This window comes from Podarcis pityusensis, assembly GCF_964106645.2.
Source record: "Podarcis pityusensis genome assembly, chromosome: 8".
Lineage (NCBI taxonomy): Eukaryota > Metazoa > Chordata > Lepidosauria > Squamata > Lacertidae > Podarcis > Podarcis pityusensis.
The window spans coordinates 20,902,487-20,922,067 of NC_138033.1; the positions used below are offsets into that span (position 1 = coordinate 20,902,487).

Consider the following 19,581-nt stretch of genomic DNA (forward strand, 5'->3'; position numbering starts at 1 on the left):
CCAAGAGCTGGCAATCCCACAGGCTTTGGATTGAAAGCACATTTGTTTGGGGAGTAAAGTCTCTGGAGGAACAATTTTTACAGACAAGGGAAGTAAGGGGTGAGGGAGGAGGAAGGCTTTAAGACATGGGTAGGCAAACTAAGGCCCAGGAGCCGGAGCCAGCCCAATTGCCTTCTAAATCCGGCCTGTGGATGGTCTGAGAAGCAGCGTGTTTTACATGAGTAGAATGTATCCTTTTATTTAAAATGCATCTCTGGGTTATTTGTGGGGTCTGCCTGGTGTTTTACATGACTAGAAAGTGTGCTTTTATTTAAAATGCATCTCTGGGTTATTTGTGGGGCATAGCAATTCATTCTTTTTTCCCTCTTCAAAATATAGTCCGGCCCCCCACAAGGTCTGAGGGACAGTGGACTGGCCTCCTGCTGAAAAAGTTTGCTGACCCCTGCTTTAAGAGCACCAGATACACTCAACAGCCCCGAGGGAACTCAGTGGAACCCACATCACCACCCTATTAAACACCTTCACTCTTGAAGCTAGTTGGTTGGTTGTTCAATCGTGGAATATATCGGATGGTGGTGTGTGTGTGTGTGTGTGTGTGTGTGTGTGTGTGTTTTAGCCACAATTAAGGCTCAAACCCACCTTTCTGTCAAAGCACAAGAACGGTTCATAACACACCACAGGCAAACTCTTGACAGAAGCCATCTGGCAAAAATAGCATGTTACATACTCTTGCTTTAGCATGCTTCAGCCAAGTTAGAGGTTCCTCAAAGGATTGCAAGCATCCTTTCCTGTTGCACTGGTGTCGTCCCCCACCCCATCCCTGCCGAGAATGTCAACTAGCAAGCAAATGTGCTAAGAAGATGGAGCGTGGAGCTTGCTGGTGCTTACCTTTGGTTTTAAAAGCAAAGTTACAGTACTTGCAGACATATGGCCTGACGTCTGTGTGCGTGCGAATGTGTTTCTTCAGCATGCTGGGCTTCTTGCAGCGAATTCCACACTCCTCACATACATACTTCCCTCGTCCACGGCCTCGCACATACACATACTCTTCGTTTGATTTGTACCTATGAGCAACAGGGTGTCATGGTAACAGAAATAAAAAAGATTCCCACCTTAAAGACGTAACAAGCCTCCTTTAAAGTTAAACAAAAACCCAGTGCATATCATTCATAGCCACAGACAAAAAAGTCTCGGCTAGCAAATTCACTACATTGTTTAGTCAAGGGAAAACGAAACTCCATGTTGTTGTTGTTCTGTGGGGAGGGAGCATTTAGCATCGTGAGCTGCTGGCGTGATGGAGCGCTCCTTGATCTATGGCTCTTCCATTCATTTCAATGGGCGGGACAGTGAATGGAGAAATGCTGCTGTGATCAAGTCCTGGTTGTGGGCTTCCCCTATGCATTGGGCTATTTGGATGCAGTAGGGCTCTTCTTATGTTCTTAATGGAGAGAGCCAATCTTTGAGCAAATTCCTTTCTTTTCCATTTTGGAGAAAGCCAGTGTGGCGTAGCAGTTGTGCAGGGGCAACCAAAGCAATGTGGGACTCCCATCATCCCTGACCATTGGTCACACTGATGGGAGCTGGGATCCAACAACTTCTGGAAGGCACTGCATTGACTATCCCTGAATTGGTGTGCCAAGAACCAAAGGGACAGGGTTCAAATCCACACTCAATCATGAAGCTCAGTTATCAAGGAAAAAACCAGCCAGTGGGAGAACCAAATGGGGCAACTCAACCTCTGTGGAAGAAGATCGAAAGCATTCTAAATGAATGCTCAAACTGGTCTCCCTGGCAGAATGGGAACAGCATGCCCATGATTGCACACACAGGTCTACAGCACTAAAGTACTGCCTTTCACTTTCCTAACAAACACCTGCCACCTCAAATTTCATTTTGCCACATGCAATATAAGAACACTTTCTACAGCTACATCACCTTCTGAATAACGCCTAAATGTTAAAGGCATGATGATCTGACACCTGCGGCTAGAATAAGGTTACCCGATATTTTTTTTCAATGAATCCGGGGACACTTTACAACTTCAGTGGATTTTGTATGGGGACTGATTTGTAAATCCGGGGACTGTCCCCGGGAAACGGGGACGTCTGGTAACCTGAGGCTGGAAGCTCAAGCAAAACGTATCGGGGAAAGACATCACAGACCTGTAAACATAGCTTTGGGCTAAGCCGGGGTGTGGAACCTCAGGCCCAGGGACTGAACATGGCCCTCCAGGGACCTCTATCTGGCCCTTGGAACTGTTGCCAAGCCCCCTCCTTGGTCCTGCTTCACCCCCAAGTGTTTTAGCCTAGCTGGAATGTGTCCCTGAACTCTGATAATGCCTCTTGCTTGTCTGGGTGGTGGATAGAGAGAGCTGTTTGAGTGTTTTACTATATAAACAGTGTTTATCAACAGTATACACACTGTGTTTACTGTAAGGTTGCTCACAGAATTGTAGAATTGGATAGTTGGAAGGGACCACAAGGGTCATCTAGTCCAACCCTCTGCGGGGCATGTTACATTCAATGAGCGTACGGTCCACGTACCTGTGTATACAAACAATTGAGCTGTAGAAATCAAAAAGTGTATACTCATACATACATAGAGATAACTTGTACCTGAGCTCAGTTTAATGTGAAAATAAGGCTCTTTTGTTTGCCGAACAAAGGGAAAACTCACATTTGTTACTCTGCCCACTTTTTCCTCTGATCCTGCCCACCACTGGCACCTGGCCCTCAGAAGCTTGCCTAGGAGGGAATACGGCCCTCCAGCTGAAAAAAAAGGTTCTCCACTCTGGAGATACACCATGCAATTCAAGTTCCCTTGTCCAAATCTTCATTCATACAGGCACATTATATTTTGGCAGTTTTCGTGAAAGGAATGCCACAGCAGTTGATGGCTGCCATTAGCAAAAAAATATGCGAGCAATTGCTTCCTACCATTTTCCTGCTTTCAATGCAGAGTGAAAAACATCATTGGCCTCTTTGAATTTAAGAGATCACCACCAACTTTGGCCAACAATATCAATAGGGTTGGGTGTCCAAATATTTGAAAGAGAATATGCATCTCAAGAGTTGTTCAAACCTTTCCTTTCCTATCCCATCCCATCCCATCCGTTAAAAAGGAGGGGCATTCCCGACAATCAAACTGAAACACTCATAATTACTGGATGAAATATATTGGCTAATAAAACCAAGTAACCTTCAAAACTCACACCGGCAGGGTGGTGGTGGGGAAGTCTCACTCTGTGCTGAGTTTTGGTTTACAAGTGATGTATTTGCAAGAGACAAGGAAACAGACGACCAGTAAATGTCAAAGATATGTCAGACACTAGGAGATAGAGAGAAAGCAGACTCTAAAGCCAATACTTTTCAATAAAGCTAGGTATAATTGCTAGGTATGAATGCAACTCATAATTTGTGGAGGAGTTGTAAATTTATTTCAAATGGGACATTAGTATAATAGGCGGCTATGAACAAACAAAAACCCAGAGCAAATGTCAGCCAGGGCCCAAGGATATTTATTCATTCAATTGTCCCCAGTCTTTCATCCAAGGAGCTCACTAAGCCTGCGCAAAATTCTCAGGGTAACTTCCACCCAGGCACTGTCACATTCACACCATACATTTAAATCACTGTGATGATACTTTAAACAGCCATGGTTTCCCTATAGAATTCAGGGAGCTGTAGTTTGTCAAGGGTGCTGAGAGCTGTTAAAGGTAAAGGGTAAAGGGAACCCTGACCATTAGGTCCAGTTGTGACCGACTCTGGGGTTGCGGCACTCATCTCGTTTTATTGGCCGAGGGAGCGGGCGTACAGCTTCCGGGTCATGTGGCCAGCATGACTAAGCCACTTCTGGCAAACCAGAGCAGCACACAGAAACGCTGTTTACCTTCCCGCCAGAGCGGTACCTATTTATCTGCTTGCACTTTGATGTGCTTTTGAACTGCTAGGTTGGCAGGAGCAGGGACCGAGAGATGGGAGCTCACCCCGTCGCGGGGATTTGAACTGCCGACCTTCTGATCGGCAAGTCCTAGGCTCTGTGGTTTAACCCACAGCACCACCCGTGTCCCGCTGAGAGCTGTTAGGAGGCCCCTATTTCCCTCCCAGAACTACAGTTCCCAGAGCGGCGTAACAACAAATCTTCCTTTGCAGAGAACTCTGGCAAACGTAGCTCCATAAGAGGAGTTTCCTAACAACTCTCAGCACCCATAACAAACTATATTCTGTGGATTCTTTGCGGGGGAAGCCATGACTGCTTAAAGTAGTATAGGTAAAAGGTAAAAAAAAGGTAAAGGACCCCTGGACGGTTAAGTTCCGTCAAAGGCGACTATAGGGTGTGGCGCTCATCTCTCTTTCAGGCCAAGGGAGCTGGCGTTTGTCCACAGACAGCTTTCCGGGTCATGTGGCCAGCATGACTAAACTGCTTCTGGCACAACGGAACACCGTGATGGAAACCAGAGTGCATGGAAATGCTGTTTACCTTCCCACTGCAGCGGTACCTATTTATCTACTTGCACTGGCATGCTTTTGAACTGCTAGATTGGCAGGAGCTGGGACCGAGCAACGGGAGCTCACCCTGCCGCGGGGATTGGAATTGCCAACCTTCTGATCAGCAAGCCCAAGAGGCTCAGTGGTTTAGACCACAGCGCCACCCGCATCCCTATAATAAAAGTACCTTAAATGTAAAGAGCAGATGCAGCCACAATGGCAAATAAGCCATTAAAATTGGCTACATCTCTTTTACCAATTCTCCCGCAAATCTTCCCAGACTTTCTCAACATCTCCTCAGAAAGAATCCTCCAGTCCCCTGCACTGAAGGGCCTGAAGCAAGGATGGCACACCTTTTTTCATCCTGGGGGTTGCTTTCCTTCCTAGCCAACTTGCAACTTGACAGTGGCTGGTTTCCACACACACTCACACATCCCCCTCTATCCAGTCAAGCAAGAGACATTCTCAGAGTTCAAGAACCCATCTCACATCCTCCAACATTTCTCAGATAAAGCATGTAGGGTTGCCAAATCCTGAAGAGGAAAAAATAGGACAGCCCGATCCGCTGCCAGCCCGAGCCGGGGAAAGAGGCACGGGGCAGGGGGGGCGAGCAGTCCAAGCCTGAGCCACCTAAAACCTCAGCAACCTGAGCCGCAGCAACCTCCAGGGGCTTAAAGGGGTTGTCCTCCATTCCTCCTACGGAGGGGGGCGTTTCCGTGCGCTCTGATTTCTGTCACGGTGTCCCATTGTGCCAAAAGCAGTTTTGTCATGCTGGCCACATGACCCAGAAAGCTGTCTGTGGACAAAGGCCAGCTCTCTCGGCCTGAAAGCAAGATGAGCGCCACACCTTATAGTCAAATTTGACTGGACTTAACCGTCCAGGAGTCCTTTACCCAGCAGCGGAGCAAGCCGATTGGGCGCCTGGGGTGGAGCGTGTGCCCTGTGTCTGGGGGGGGTGGGCAGCTGCCCGCAGGGTGGGGCAAGCTGGGGCAGGACGCTTCGTGGGCCCTCAGAGGAGTCTGCCTGTCTCCTCCCATTCAGCCGCCCTACAGCTGAGGGGGAGGCGGTGGGCAGACCGTTTGGGGCAGTGCAGAGCCTGTGGGCGCCCAAACCACCATGTCACTCCCAGGGGAGACGTGTGGCTCGAGCATGCTGCAGGCCCCGCAGTGAGTGCCGCCCGCCATTTTGTCACCCCCCTGCGTGGTGACACTCAGGGTGGCCCTCCCTCACCACCCCCCTTCCTCTGTCCCTGCCTTTACCTTTACCTATACAGTGGTACCTTGGTTCTCGAACAGCTTAGTTGTCAAACAAATCAGCTCCCGAATGGCGCAAACCCGGAAGTAAGTGTTCCAGTTTGTGAACGCTTTTCGGAAGCCGAATGTCCAACATGACTTCTGCTTAAGTGCAGGAAGCTCCTGCAGCCAATCGGAAGCCGCTCCTTGGTATTCGAACTGTTTCGGGAGTGGAACGGACTCCTGGAACGGATTAAGGTTGAGAACCAAGGTACCACCGTATTCCTCCACATAGGTGAACCTTTGACACTGGACAGTCTTGCTGCCATTTATTTATTTATTTATTTATTTTTGGTCTGTTTTACACTTATGGAATCTTTAGAATGGATTTATCCTACATGTTTGAAAGTTCTTCTTTAACCTTTGCACAGTGCGTCGCTCTAGAAGGTTTAATGAAAAGCAACACAGACATTAAAATAAAATAAAATGAATGAATGAGACGGCCGCTGCCTACATCTCAATGAACCTGCTTCAACCATCACGCAAGGCCTCCTGCACTGCTCAGGCATTTGCCCCCTGGCAATCAATCATAGGACTCCATTTACAGCTGCCTTGTTCTTGTATTACTCGTAATTACTCTCTGACATGGACCCTTTATGAGCCATGCCTTTGTTATGCCGGAGTCCTGTGTCAGCTCCATTAGCGCTATCAACAGACAACATCTCCTGGCATTGCCGTTTTGTTTTTTTTTTATCTGGGCCTTACTAAAAAGAGCTGTTCCTTCTCCAGCTCATTTATTCTGTGGTCAGAAAAGTGGGAAAGATGTGTGTGCATGACTAAACAAGGATTAAAGGAAAACAACATTTTAAAAGCACACAATTAGATTTGACTAGAAGAAGAAAAGGTGGTGTTCGAACCACGTCATGCAGAACTGTTGCTGTACTGAAAAAGAAGAGTTTTGTGTGACTCAGGTGGAGATTATTGCATGAGTCTTCCTGGGTACAATGGTAGTGGTTCTGTCACGATTTCCACTGTTTATTTTACATTGCATTACCTGCTGCATTGTGGAATTGGGGTCTTTTATCATTGATGTTCTGCCCTCTATGATGAGTCACCCTCTCTGCACACGAGTGCTTCTGTTCCCCCATGATTCACTCGTGAAAATGGCAGGAAAGAACCATATGCTGGGATACCAGGCCAATTTTTGGCACGTGAGTGGGAGTGGCATGACACATGAAAACTGTGAGGAAATCACACCACAAACTCCCACAATTTGTTGGGTTAACGGGGTTGCAAGCGTATTTTGTTCGGGGAGAAAGTAACATGAAAATAAGCACTGGATTCTGCTAGAGTTTCAGAAGTGGCACATACGTCACATAAAACATCACATAAAAGGCAAAAATTATAAGGCAAGGAAAAGTCAGGAAAACGAAATAAAGTGCAATCAGAAAGCATCCTCAGTTTGCATGTTAATGCTAAGCCAAACCAAACCATGGTTAAGTGTAAAGGAGGAAGCATGCTGTGACACATTAAGTTGCTAAGTTTAACAAAACAGAATATATTTAAAGCAGGCTTCCGCAACCTAGTGCCCTCCAAATATTGCTACATTTAGGGCTACTTAAAAGTGAGCATCTTTAAGTTTACAAACATTAATAATCACAGAGTGGCTGGGGCTACACAGTCAGATGGGTGGGGTACAATTATTATTATTATTATTATTATTATTATTATTATTATTATTGGCGTAACAGCCCTTAACATTTGTATAGTACTTTTAAGTCTTCAGAACATTTCACATGAGTGTCTTACAGCACAGATGGGGATCCTGTCCCACGCAGATGCTGTTGGACTCTGGCTCCTCTCAACCCCAACACGCATGGCCAATGGTCAAGGATTATGGGAGTTGTAGTTCATCAACACCAGTAGGGCCTTAAAGCAAACCTGTAAAGCAGGCATAGGCAAACTCTGGTCCTCCAGATGTTTGGAACTACAATTCCCATCATCCCTGACCACTGGTCCTGTTAGCTAGGGATGATGGGAGTTGTAGTCTCAAACATCTGGAGGGCTGGCGTTTGCCTATGCCTGCTGTAAAGTGAGTTGGTGTTGTGAGTTACTTAGTTAGTTAGTTAGTTAGTTAGTTAGTTAGATAGATAGTTATTTTCTATACCGCCCTATACCCAAAGGTCTCATATAATCCCCAGGCTGCAGATAGCAGCAGCTGGCCTAAGGTCATCTAGTGAATTTCAAACCAGGGAGGTATTGCTTCATAACTCAGTCTTTTTGGTTGCAATCCTATACTCACTTACCTGGGTGTAAGCCCCATTGAACTCAATAGAGCTTGGCTCAGAGTAGACGAGTCTAGGATTGCACTGTTAATCATTATGCTACCCTAGCTGGCCAAGAATGAGATCATTTGCCGGACAACAGGCCACAAACTTTCTCCTATCCCCTTTTCTTTTCTTTTTTTAAACGTGGTTTATTGGTTTTCATGAGAATTTGCTATGTCAAGGAAGATACTGGCACCCTGCACTCTCATGAACCAGCAGCGATTCTGCAGAAAGGCAGTGGCACAGCTGTGGCTGACGGGGTGCCTGCCAAGAGACTTAAAAGCAAGACACAGACATCACATTGGGGGGGTGGGGTAAGGAGAGAGAGTTTTAGAAGCAGATCAATCCTGCTCCAGCAAAAATAGCCTAGACTAGGACAAACTTGGCGAAGGTTCAGCTTCATTTGGAAAAAGCCACTGGGGGCATTTTGATACAGCAACACAATGCACAAGGGCGGAGTCTGATCTAGCCTGAGCGAAGTGCTTTGGAGACCCGTGTGTGCTTATCACTGTGAAAAACACAGTCGCATGCCCTGGCCGTGTTTGGAACTTGTCAGTGTTTGTAAAAAGCAAAAACAAAAAGGTTCTGACCTCCCTTTGTTGCCTCAGCCTGGTCCTCGGACCCTTGTCGGCATAAAAGAGTCCACGAGAAAAGTATCCTTGCAGAGTGCTTTATTCTTAAAAGTCTTTGTGCGACTGACACACAACACTACCAGCTTTCACTAACTAACTAACTAACCAGCCAATCCAACTCAGCAAACTAACATTTCTCACTCTATATATACAACCTGGTGCAGGCCGCTGACTCATGCTGACCCAGCTTTATTAGCATTAAAGAAACAGCGGCCATTTTAGCCGTGACAGGACTCTCTCTTTCCCAATTGCTCTGGGCTCTCTGGTTGGAACAAGTTGGGCTTTCCCATGATGTCCAAATATGGCAGAACAGGATTGGAAAAGGAGGTAGCAAACAGAAATAGGGCATCCTACCTACTTTGGGCTCTGACCCAGCCCATGCCACCTGCTGTTTTGGCCCCACCCACTCCTTGCATGCCACTCCTGATAGATCCCCCCCCCCCAAGAAATAAGGACAGAGGGAGAGAGAGAGATGCCCCCCCACCCTTGCATTAGTTTGTGAGTGGTCTGCTCCCATTTCAACCTGGGGCCTATCTGCATTATACATCTAAAGCAGTACCATCCCACAGCTGTGGCTTCCCCCAAAGAATCCTGGGAGATGTAGTTATTTAACTTGTTAGGACACCCGTTTTCCTCTCAGAGAACCACAGTTCCCAGAAATCCCTGGGAAGAGGGCTTGACTGTTAAGCCACTCTGGGCACTATAGCAAGGAGGAGTTTGGATTTGATATCCCACTTTATCACTACCCGAAGGAGTCTCAAAGCGGCTAACATTCTCCTTCCCCTTCCTCCCCCACAACAAACACTCAGTGAGGTGAGTGGGGCTGAGAGACTTCAGAGAAGTGTGACTGGCCCAAGGTCACCCAGCAGCTGCATGTGGAGGAGCGGGGAATCGAACCCGGTTCACCAGATTACGAGTCTACCGCTCTTAACCACTACACCACACTGGAAACAGGGGAACAGGCATCTCTAGACCACCACCTGTAGCTGGAGATGCCAGGGACTGAATTGTGATAACCTCCACATTAGCCTTGGCAGAAAGAGGTAGACACTGAACTAAAATTAACTGGCAATGTGTTCCTCCATTTAGGTGAGAGCCATGCATCATTGGGGCTCACTTATCCCAGTTAGGTAATGAAGAACCTCTCCCAGGCTTGAATTGGGTTGGATTAAGTTGAGCCATTCTCTCTGCACCACATCACAAAATCAAGCCATTCGGCGTTCTTGGGAATATTACATTTGGAACAGAACAGAGGGAGAGACTGCCCTCCCTCTACTTTGCACCACCTCTGGAGATGCAGAGTTAAGCGGGCAAGTAGGAAAGGGATTTAATTTTATTATTAATAATAATAAATAATGATAATAATAATACCCCGCCCATCTGGCTGGGTTTCCCCAGCCACTCTGGACAGCTCCCAACAGAATATTAAAAACACGATAAAACATCAGACATAAAAAACTTCCCTAAACAGGACTGCTTTCAGATGTCTTCTAAAAGTCAGATAGTTGTTTATTTCCTTGACATCTGATGGGAGGACGTTCCACAGGGCGGGTGCCACTAGTGAGAAGGCCCTCTGCCTGCTTCCCTGCAGCCTCACTTCTCACAGCAAGGGAACCACCAGAAGGCCCTTGGAGCTGGACCTCAGTGTCCAGGCTGAATGATGGGGGTGGAGACGCTCCTTCAGGTATACTTGGCCGAGGCCATTTAGGGCTTTAAAGGTCACTTTGAATTGTACTCGGAAACGTACTGGGAGCCAATGTAGGTCTTTCAGGACCCATGTTATGTAGTCTCTTGAAGGATCATCAGAGTGTGGAGGGTGAAGATTTGGGCTATGGCTGGCTGGGAGGGACAGGAGTGCAGTATTTACTCCATTAAGTTCCAATTAAAATCTGAGTGAGAAGCGTTGGGGACATAATGCTCACCTTGCCTTTGGGGTGAGCATCAGAAGTCCAAATGCTTGTATTTCTGAGCCCCAAAATACACGAGTCTCTGCATTATCTCCAATTCTGGTAGTTTATTTGAGAGGTAACGGCTGTAAAATGTGCCCTTTCCTCCCCCCCCCCCACTTAATTGGCACCATGTGGCTCTTCAGAAACCCAAAAACCATCCACCCCAACATTTACCTAGTTTCCCATTAGACTCCGTTGTTCTCAAGCGATTGCTCTCCGATGCAAATTGGAGCAGGTCATATTCCTGCAGACAGGGAACCCCAGGGCCAGGGAATTTTGCCAGACTGTCTGTTCCCAGATGCTATACCACACCCACGTGCAAGAGCGGAGCCGCAAGCAGCTGGGAAACTTGACAAAACAGGAATGGAATCCCTCGCAGATCTCGCACGTTGGAAGGGCACGACTGCTGAGTGAGCAGGAAGGCAAGAAACAATTCCCAGGTCAGTGATGGGAAAAAAATGCTTCTGGGGTCTAGCCAGCTGCCCAGTGAGGTCTTAGCAGGGCTGTGAAATTGCCACTTGGAAGCTTTCCCATTCAGCTGCAGGGAGACACATTAACCCAACTCTGACAAAATGAAGCGACGGAGGCAAGCCTTATTGGTGACAAAAAGGTAAAGAAGCAAAAACATTTTTGTTTAGACAAGCTTGCCCAGATATGTAGAATGCAGACATATGTTTTAATGTGCTTTTAGCTTATTGCTGACTTTAATTATTTTAGAATATTTAAAAAACCTGGTTTTAACTGTTTTTACAGATAATTTTACTGTTTTATCCTTCCTGTAAAACACACTGAGGGTTGTTGCTGTTGTTTTTACAATCAAGTGCTATATAAATTTTATGAAATTACAGTCATACCTCAGGTTGAAGACGCTTTGAGTTGAGCGCGTTCGAGTTGCGCTCCGCAGCAACCCAGAAGTAATGGAGTGCCTTACTTCCGGGTTTCGCCACTTGCGCATGTGCAGACGCTCAAAATGACGTCACACACATGCGCAGAAGTGGCGAAAAGTGACATGCGCGTGCGCAGACATGCCATCACTAGTTACGTTTACCTCTAGATGCGAACAGGGCTCCGGAATGGATCCCGTTTGTATCTAGAGGTACCACTGTAATACCAATAAATAAATAAATTTACTGATGTGATTCAGAATATGGCAAACAAGGGAGCTGTAGTTTGTTAAAGGTATGGAGGGTTAGAAGATCCCCATTTCTCTCACAGAGGTACAATTCCCAGAGTGGAACACAAGGTACTCTGGGAATTGTAGCTCTGTGAAGCGATAGGGGGTCTCCTGACTACTCTCAGCACCCTTAGCAGACTACAGTTCCCAGAATTCTTTGGGGGAAGTCATGAATGTTTAAAGTGTCACCATAGTGTTCTAAATGTATGTCACGAATGTGGCCCAAGCTAGGGAAGGCTGTTCTGCACTGATGGGGGAAGGAACTCCCTGCTGTTTCAAAAAGTGGTTTTTTCCAGCCCTACCAGGAGATGCTGGGGATTGAACCCAGGACCAAGAACTTCACCACTCAGCTGCTGCTGTTCCTCTCATCCGCAGGGGAGAGACAAACGAGGAACTGGTGTAGAAGCAAAACGAGATGATCAACGTCCCCCAAGAACTGCCCTGTGCAGGGCAGATGCCTATTATCTGCTCATCTTGCATTATGGAAGAGTATGCAATCTTGCAATCACCTGATATTCTCTTCCCCAAAATCTGCTTCTTTCCCAGTCACCAAGAGCAGCCACACACACACAAACACACACACACACACAAAGAGTCTGTCATCTGTGCGGAAGGGATTTGCCTTGACAGAAGCATCTGTGGCCTAGCCAGAAGCCAGATGAATGAAGCCACAGTTTGCGAACCAGATTCACAATTCCAGATGGGACTCTTCATGTTAACAGTTTTCAGCTGCCCTAGTGACACAGGCCCAGAGAGGTTGCCTGACGCAGAAGCAACCAGCCGCTATCGCTCCCGACGTCTTGCATAACCCAGACATGTTCTGGGTTGTCCAGGGACAGAATGGAACGGCTGTCACCCACAACAAAACACACGCTTGAGAATAAGAAGACAACCTCCCGCTTGACAGGGGGACAACAACATTATATAATTTCACCAAGAGTAACAAGCCACATTCCAGCAGCTACAGTCTCCTCCCTCCCCTTAACTTCCAATACATCTTTATGATGAGCTAATGGCTCACATTTATTTTTTCCTAAAAATGATTTTGCCAAGTCAACAGTCCTTATGCATTCTTTCCAATGGAAGAACACTAGAGGTAACAGCTAACCTAGTTTCGCCACAGGTGCCTTGGGGCTTCAACACTTTCCCCCCTCCCTCCCTCGCCTGCTATGATCCAATCCCTCTGCCTCCTTGTGGCGATCACACAGGGTCCCCGGACGTTTAATGGTTTATTGATCCGTGTGCCACCACTGTGCTCGCTTCCCCGCTGCCACCAACCCGTTACTCTCGGGTACACACTGAGTCCAGACAGTTGTTAAAATTGAACCAAATAAACAAGTTTATTTTATAAGTATTAACAAGTTTATGGTTTCTCAGATAATATTCTTGTCAGTTTCTTAACTTTAGTTTCTTTACCAGCCTATACCTTCCTAATACCTTCTGACTGAATATCTCAACTGTTTGACTGACTCCTCTTAACAGATTCACTCACTCTCTCACATCAGACTAGCCCAACCCACAGACTTATCCTCTCCGTCTCTTCTCTAACTCTAGACTGACTTCTTAACAACTCTAACTCTAACTCCTCCCCTTGGGTTCCTATTGGTTAGTCATTTTACAATTAGTTAACCCTTTCCCTATGAACCCAGTATGATGTCACACACCTAGGAGGGCAAACGCCACACTTCTCCCCACACCTCTAAGGGTTTCCAGAGAAACTGAGTCAGGCTGCTCAAGGCAGCAAACAGTCCCGCTCAGTTTCATTGAGCAAAATCATGGAATTGTGAAGTTGAAGGGGAGGAGGACAGCTCATCTCAAGTGGACTGCCTGCCTCAATTTTTATTTACTCATTATATTCACTATCCCACCTTTCCTCCAAGAAATTCAAGGCAATGTATGGGTTCTCTCCACATTCCCATTTTATCCACACAACAACCCTGCTAGGCAGTGTGAGCTGAGAAGCAGTGACTGGCCCAAGGTTAACCAGAGTCATGGACACAGGGGAATGGTGGGAGGCACTAGGTGGGGAACCCCCAAGGGAAGAAGGCTGGGGATTGTTGGTGGGATGGTGATGAGTGGTCAGAGGGAGAAGAGAGAAGCCTGGAAGGAGGAGGTGGTGGGAGCTGTGAAGGTAACAAGGTTTAGTGAGCAAGGAGAATCTCTGGCAGAGAGAAGTCCAGAATCAGACGCTGAAGCAGGAGAGGGGGGAAGCCAAGAGGCAGAGAGCAATCTGGCTGGTGAAGAAGCCCCCTCCTGATGTGACAAGCTCACCTCACCCTGGTCATCTCCTCTGCAGACAGCAAAGAAATTCAGTGGGCAGTCAGCCTCTGCACCCAGTCCTTTCTCGGGCAGCCCACTGGGAATCATGCCCCTCTGGAGCCTTCATGTAAACCTCAACCCCAACATCCCTTCAAAGTTTTCTAAGTTCAGGTGGAAGGCTGGAAGGGCCCCCAATTCATTTGGGGGTCAAAGGGAGGAATGCTTGTGCACCTCCACTCCCATCCTGGTTTGGACAAACCATAGTTGGATCAAACCATAGTTTGATTTAAATCATTGTTATCTACTCTCTTTCCAGGCAAGAGAAGCCCCTCTCATAACTGTTTACAAATAAATACACTGAAAACACAACTAATTAAGCTAGCTGCATAGAAAACCCACAAATTTATTCCAAATAAATAAATAAATATGATAGTTTTTAAAAAATCACAGCTTCAGAATGCCAGCATGATTATTCAGTGAAAAGCAGATTGGCACAGCCATGTCCTGAAGGTCCATTTAAAAACAGTCAGTGAGGGAGCCAAACACACATCCCATAGGAGGGAGTTCCACCATGATGGTGACACCACTGAAGAGGCCTTGTCCCTTGTGCACATCAACAGGATGGATCTTAATGGCGAGTCAATGAGCAGGACTGTTAATGTTAGGACTGGGTATAATTTTTACAGGTGCAGGCAGCCCTTCAAACAACCTGATTCTGAACAATTTGGGGCTCCAAATGTAACAACCAGCACTTTAAACTGGGCCCACAAATGCATGGGCAACCAACTGGTATGGGACCAGTGCTACAAGCTCCTATCGCTTGGCCGACACAAGCAACCAAGCTGCACCCTGCACTGCCTGTAATGTCCAAACTATCATTAAAGGCAGTCCCATGTAGAGTTTGTTGCAATAGTCTTGTCTGGAGATAACCAGGGTCTTCATTTGCCTCCCAACTAAAACTGGAAATCATGGAAGTGGGGTTGTTGCAAAATGACACACAGAAACACACATTTTTTTAAAAAAAAATGGCCGCCACATTCGTGAGGCTTGCACAATTCAAGCACCAGAGACTTGCACAATTCAAGTAAGCATTCGTGAAAAATGGTGGCCAGGGGGCAGGTGATATTCGCTGCCCATCGAGGTAAGTTGCATCATGAGTTGTGGCAAAAGGAAAAGACCAGCCAATGGTAAGCACTTCATGGAAAGCGTTTTGCAAAAATTCACATGCATACCAAAATCTTTCTCAAACCCACCCCCCTGTCGGATCCCCTTCCAGAGAATTTTTCCACATAGAGGTGTTCTAACCATTACATTTAGAAGCAGCATATGGAAAGCAGAAATCCATCTCCTGGCATGTATAAGACATGGGACTGAATTCAAGACAAGTGAACCTGAGACGGGCGGCACAACAGTTTGGCTTCTTGGAAACCCTGAAAAACCACATAATTCCAGTTATTAAATTGTTTGTTTAAACGAGGATGTCAAAAAAATCCATAAGCCTCAAAAAACCACAGGTTCCTCCACGCTCTGATGGAAAACATCTGCAAGTGATCTCTCCGCTCTGAAGGGACAGCTACTGCTTCGCAAGCAGGCTGAGGAGATAGCTAACGCTGACCGGTTAAATAATGTGAAGAGCAGAAGAAAGTCAGTGCAAGAATGAAACACAAACCAAAACACTCACCCACCTGGTAAAGAAAGAGGCAATATTCAGAAGCATAAAGTTGGAAGGTACTTTAGAGGTTGTGGTGTCCAAGCCCCTGCTCACTGCAGGACACAACCACATCATCCATCTACTTAAACAACTCGAATGAAGGAGAGCCCTCCTATATAAAAATCTGGGAAACCAGGAAGCAGACTGGCAGCAGCAATCTAGAACATTTGTAGTCCTACCTGAAAATGCCAGGGCTGAATGTGGGACTTTTAGCAAGGACCCCAGATTCAATTCCTGCCAGCTCTGGTAGGAAACATATATTAAGGTGCAGGTCCAAATAAAAAAGAAGACCCGATGCACTGGAGAGCAGTTGCCAGTCAGAACCGATCATACTGAGCTGCTATAAGGCAACTTCTCATGTTGCTATAAGATACCCATCTGTACAGAACAAGCTGCAAATGTTAAAATCTGCAGATGGCCAGGCCTCTTAAGCATTTCCTCGCAGTTCGCTGCAGGGATTGCATCACAGAATCAATAATACGAAAGGTCTCCAATCCCTATGTCTGCCCGGACTTCTGAAACTTCATCTTAATATGGAGGTTTTTTTATTATTCCAGACGCTTGGCCTCTATTAAAATGGACTCATCTATCATGCCTGTGACTCCAGAATGGTAAAGACAGGCTAGAAAACCTCAGGCATACCAATATTCTAAACAGAGAAGTTTATTTCAATTTTATATGACAGCAAAAAAAGGTCATGGGCAGCTTCCCCCAACTTTGCACTCAACAAATTTTCTGGACTACAGTGGTACCTCAGGTTACATATGCTTCAGGTTACATACGCTTCAGGTTACAGACTCTGCTAACTCAGAAATAGTGCTTCAGGTTAAGAACTTTGCTTCAGGATGAGAACAGAAATCATGCTCCAGCGGTGCAGTGGCAGCTGGAGGCCCCATTAGCTAAAATGGTGCTTTGGGTTAAGAACGGACCTCTGCAACGAATTAAGTACTTAACCTGAGGTACCACTGTACAACTGCAACCAACATACCTCACCATCAGTCACAAAGAGTTGTAGTCCAAAACAATCTTGAAGGTTCCGTGTTGGCTTCCCTTGGTATATAGGACTGCAGGTTTAATTCTTGAACTTTGGGCCAAATAGCGTGCCTGTAGGCTACCTCCTGCCCTCCTGTCTCTTTCTTCTGCACTGTAACAAAAGGCTTCCAGAGACTCTTAACCCTAACTTCCTAGCCGGGATGGACCTTCTATGAAACTAAGGAAATTTAAGTTTCAGGGCACTTTATCCCAGAGGGGCCCCAGGAGAAACTTTAGACCACATTGCTTAAAAAATCTGGAGTTTAGTAGACCCAATCTGAGTAGCCCGACTCAAATTGATTGATTTTTGTTGTTGCATAGATTTCAAACATCCCAAAGTTTGAGTGTCAGCAGCACAGATATTGTAAAGGTGTTGTGATCTGTCATGGAACAACCCAATTGAAGAAGATAACTGTGGTTACCCAGACCTCGTCGTTGGTTGTGAAGGACCCCCCCCCCATGACAGTTTAAGCTTCAGGGCCTCAAAAATGTAGGTCCGCCACTGCTTCCCTGGGAAACTGGTTCACTCCTGGGCTTCAATCCGGGATATGAAACCACATTATAGTACAAGAATAAGTCATGATTTCCCGGTTCAGATGTAATAAAAAACCGAGGTTTAACAAACTCCAGAAGCTTTTCATTGCAGTGAGAAAGAGGAGAGAGGAGAGCATGGGGGCCTGATGCTCATTCGCTGTGTAGTACATTAAATCACAGGTTTCTGTTTCATCCGTGGTGGGAAACAGAGGTTCAGCAAACTCTAGAGGCTTTTAATTGCAGCGAGGAGGTGAGGAGAGCATCTGGGTCCTAAACTAAGTCTCATTCTATTTGATTATATCATGGTTTCCTGGTTAAGATGCAAGGGGAAACCAAGGTTTAATAAACCATAAGTTTTTTTATTTAAAGGGGGGGGAGAGAAAGAGAGGAGGATACAATACCCATTCTAAGTCTATTAGATTGAGACTTCTCCATCTGAATTGGAGCTTTGCCAGACTCACAAATATATTGTCGGCACAGGACACTTTAATATACAATACTAGCTTATATTAATTTCTGTTGGTGAGAAGCATCACACTTTTTTTTTAATAGCACAGAACATCTATTTGAAGCATCAGTTTGAAGGATCAAATTAGGTAAAATCTCATGAATCTTGGTGATAGCTCGCATCCAGCTGAGTAGTGCTTTATCGATTTGTATTGTCTGCCCACTTATGTCAAGGACAACTGAAATATTTTATCACGATAAAATAAAATAAAAAGTCATTCCATAACAGGCCATCCTTCTAATTTTATGCTGCCCGCTCCATTTTCTGCTATTTTTATTGGGAACAAAAGTTTCATCTAATCCATTTTAAGAGAGGTGGGGGAGAGAAGATAGCTTAGTTCTTCAGGCCGCTCTATTGCTTTCCTGGCCAAGCCCATATTTATAAAAAGAATATAACTTACCAGTGTGTCCGTATTAAAGCAACAAAAATAAACCTCTGCAAAGTGTTTCAGACATCAACTCTCTTTAAAAAATAAAATAAATCTCAGAATACTTTCAATTATCAGTCTTTTGGCTGTCTACTCTCTCCCATTTAGACTATGCTTTTACGCACAAAGAGTTAAAAAAAATGTATAAGTCTCCTGCCATTAAAACAGGAACAGCGAACCTGTAGCCCCACCCTCGGCTGTGGTTGGATTACAAGTCCCACCATTCTTGAGTACTGGAGTCCAACAACATCTGGAGGGCCACAGGTTTTCTAACTCTGCCTTAAAAGGTCAACACCAGATGGCAAAAAAATATTGTCAGAGAACATTCTCTCTCTAAGTATGGAGGGCTAAAGTTGTATACAGCTATATCAGCTAGCAGCAATTCACATAAGCAAAATTTACTGGTCATTTATTTACTTATCAGGAAACTTTACAGACCACTAACCATTAGCAAATATCACGGCGCTGTACAAAAATAAAAAGACAACACATAAGAGCGGTTTCCCAAAAGAAATCTGATACTGACCATGAGTCAGCTCATCCTTCTAGGAAAGCCAGTAGAAGAAACAGGAAAGTTTTTAGCACCCAATGAAAGGTCTATGATGTTCGAGGCTGTTGAACTTCAATGGGCAGTGTGTTATGCAAAGTAGGTGTTACTGCACTGAATAACTCCGCCTGAGTCACCATTAAATGAAATTCTGGTGTATGTGGTACCACCAGAAGGTCCCCAATAGATGACTGCAGAGAAATAGCTCACAAAAATTCTTGTCAAATCTCTTAAGCCCACAAAACTATGTTGGACAACTTCCCAGGGTCCTTATTCCTACTGTCCCTTCAATATCTGAGACAGCATATGCAGTTTTCAATTGGTTCCTAAATAAAAACTAGACAGAATTCAAAAGCATTACTGCCTCTGACCATGGAGGCAGAGCACAGAGCTAGCAGCCATTGATAGCCTTTGCCTCCATGCATTTGTCTTCATCAGAGTTGGTGGCCATCACTGCATCCTGGGGACTCCAACTCCCACTAGCCCCAGCCAGCACTGTCAAGGGTGATGGGAGTTGAGTCCAGCAACATCTGGAAGGCCACAGGATGCCCCATCCCTGGCCTATTCCGTCTGGAAATGACTCTCAGGTAGATATCTGTCCCACCATTTGCTACCTGGAAATTAACAGACTGGAAATGTATGTCTAATTAACATCATCAACCTGGGACTTGCAATAATTATGTTGAACAGAGCACGAAAGGCGGGAGCACCAAATTTTAGCATCTCATAGGGCGTTGCTGAAATTTCAGGGTCCAAAATCTG

At 45.8% G+C, this 19,581-nt stretch overlaps 1 protein-coding gene across 9 annotated transcripts in view; it reads right to left on the reverse strand.

The window, feature by feature from the left end:
- HIVEP3 (HIVEP zinc finger 3) overlaps positions 1-19,581 on the reverse strand; it is a 238,290-nt gene that overhangs the window by 22,910 nt on the left and 195,799 nt on the right. For all 9 annotated transcript variants that reach the window (XM_081015378.1, XM_081015382.1, XM_081015385.1 and 6 more), the window contains one exon: positions 889-1,064. In XM_081015378.1, coding sequence (XP_080871504.1) covers positions 889-1,064 — 176 coding nt within the window. The remainder of the gene's footprint in view (positions 1-888; positions 1,065-19,581) is intronic.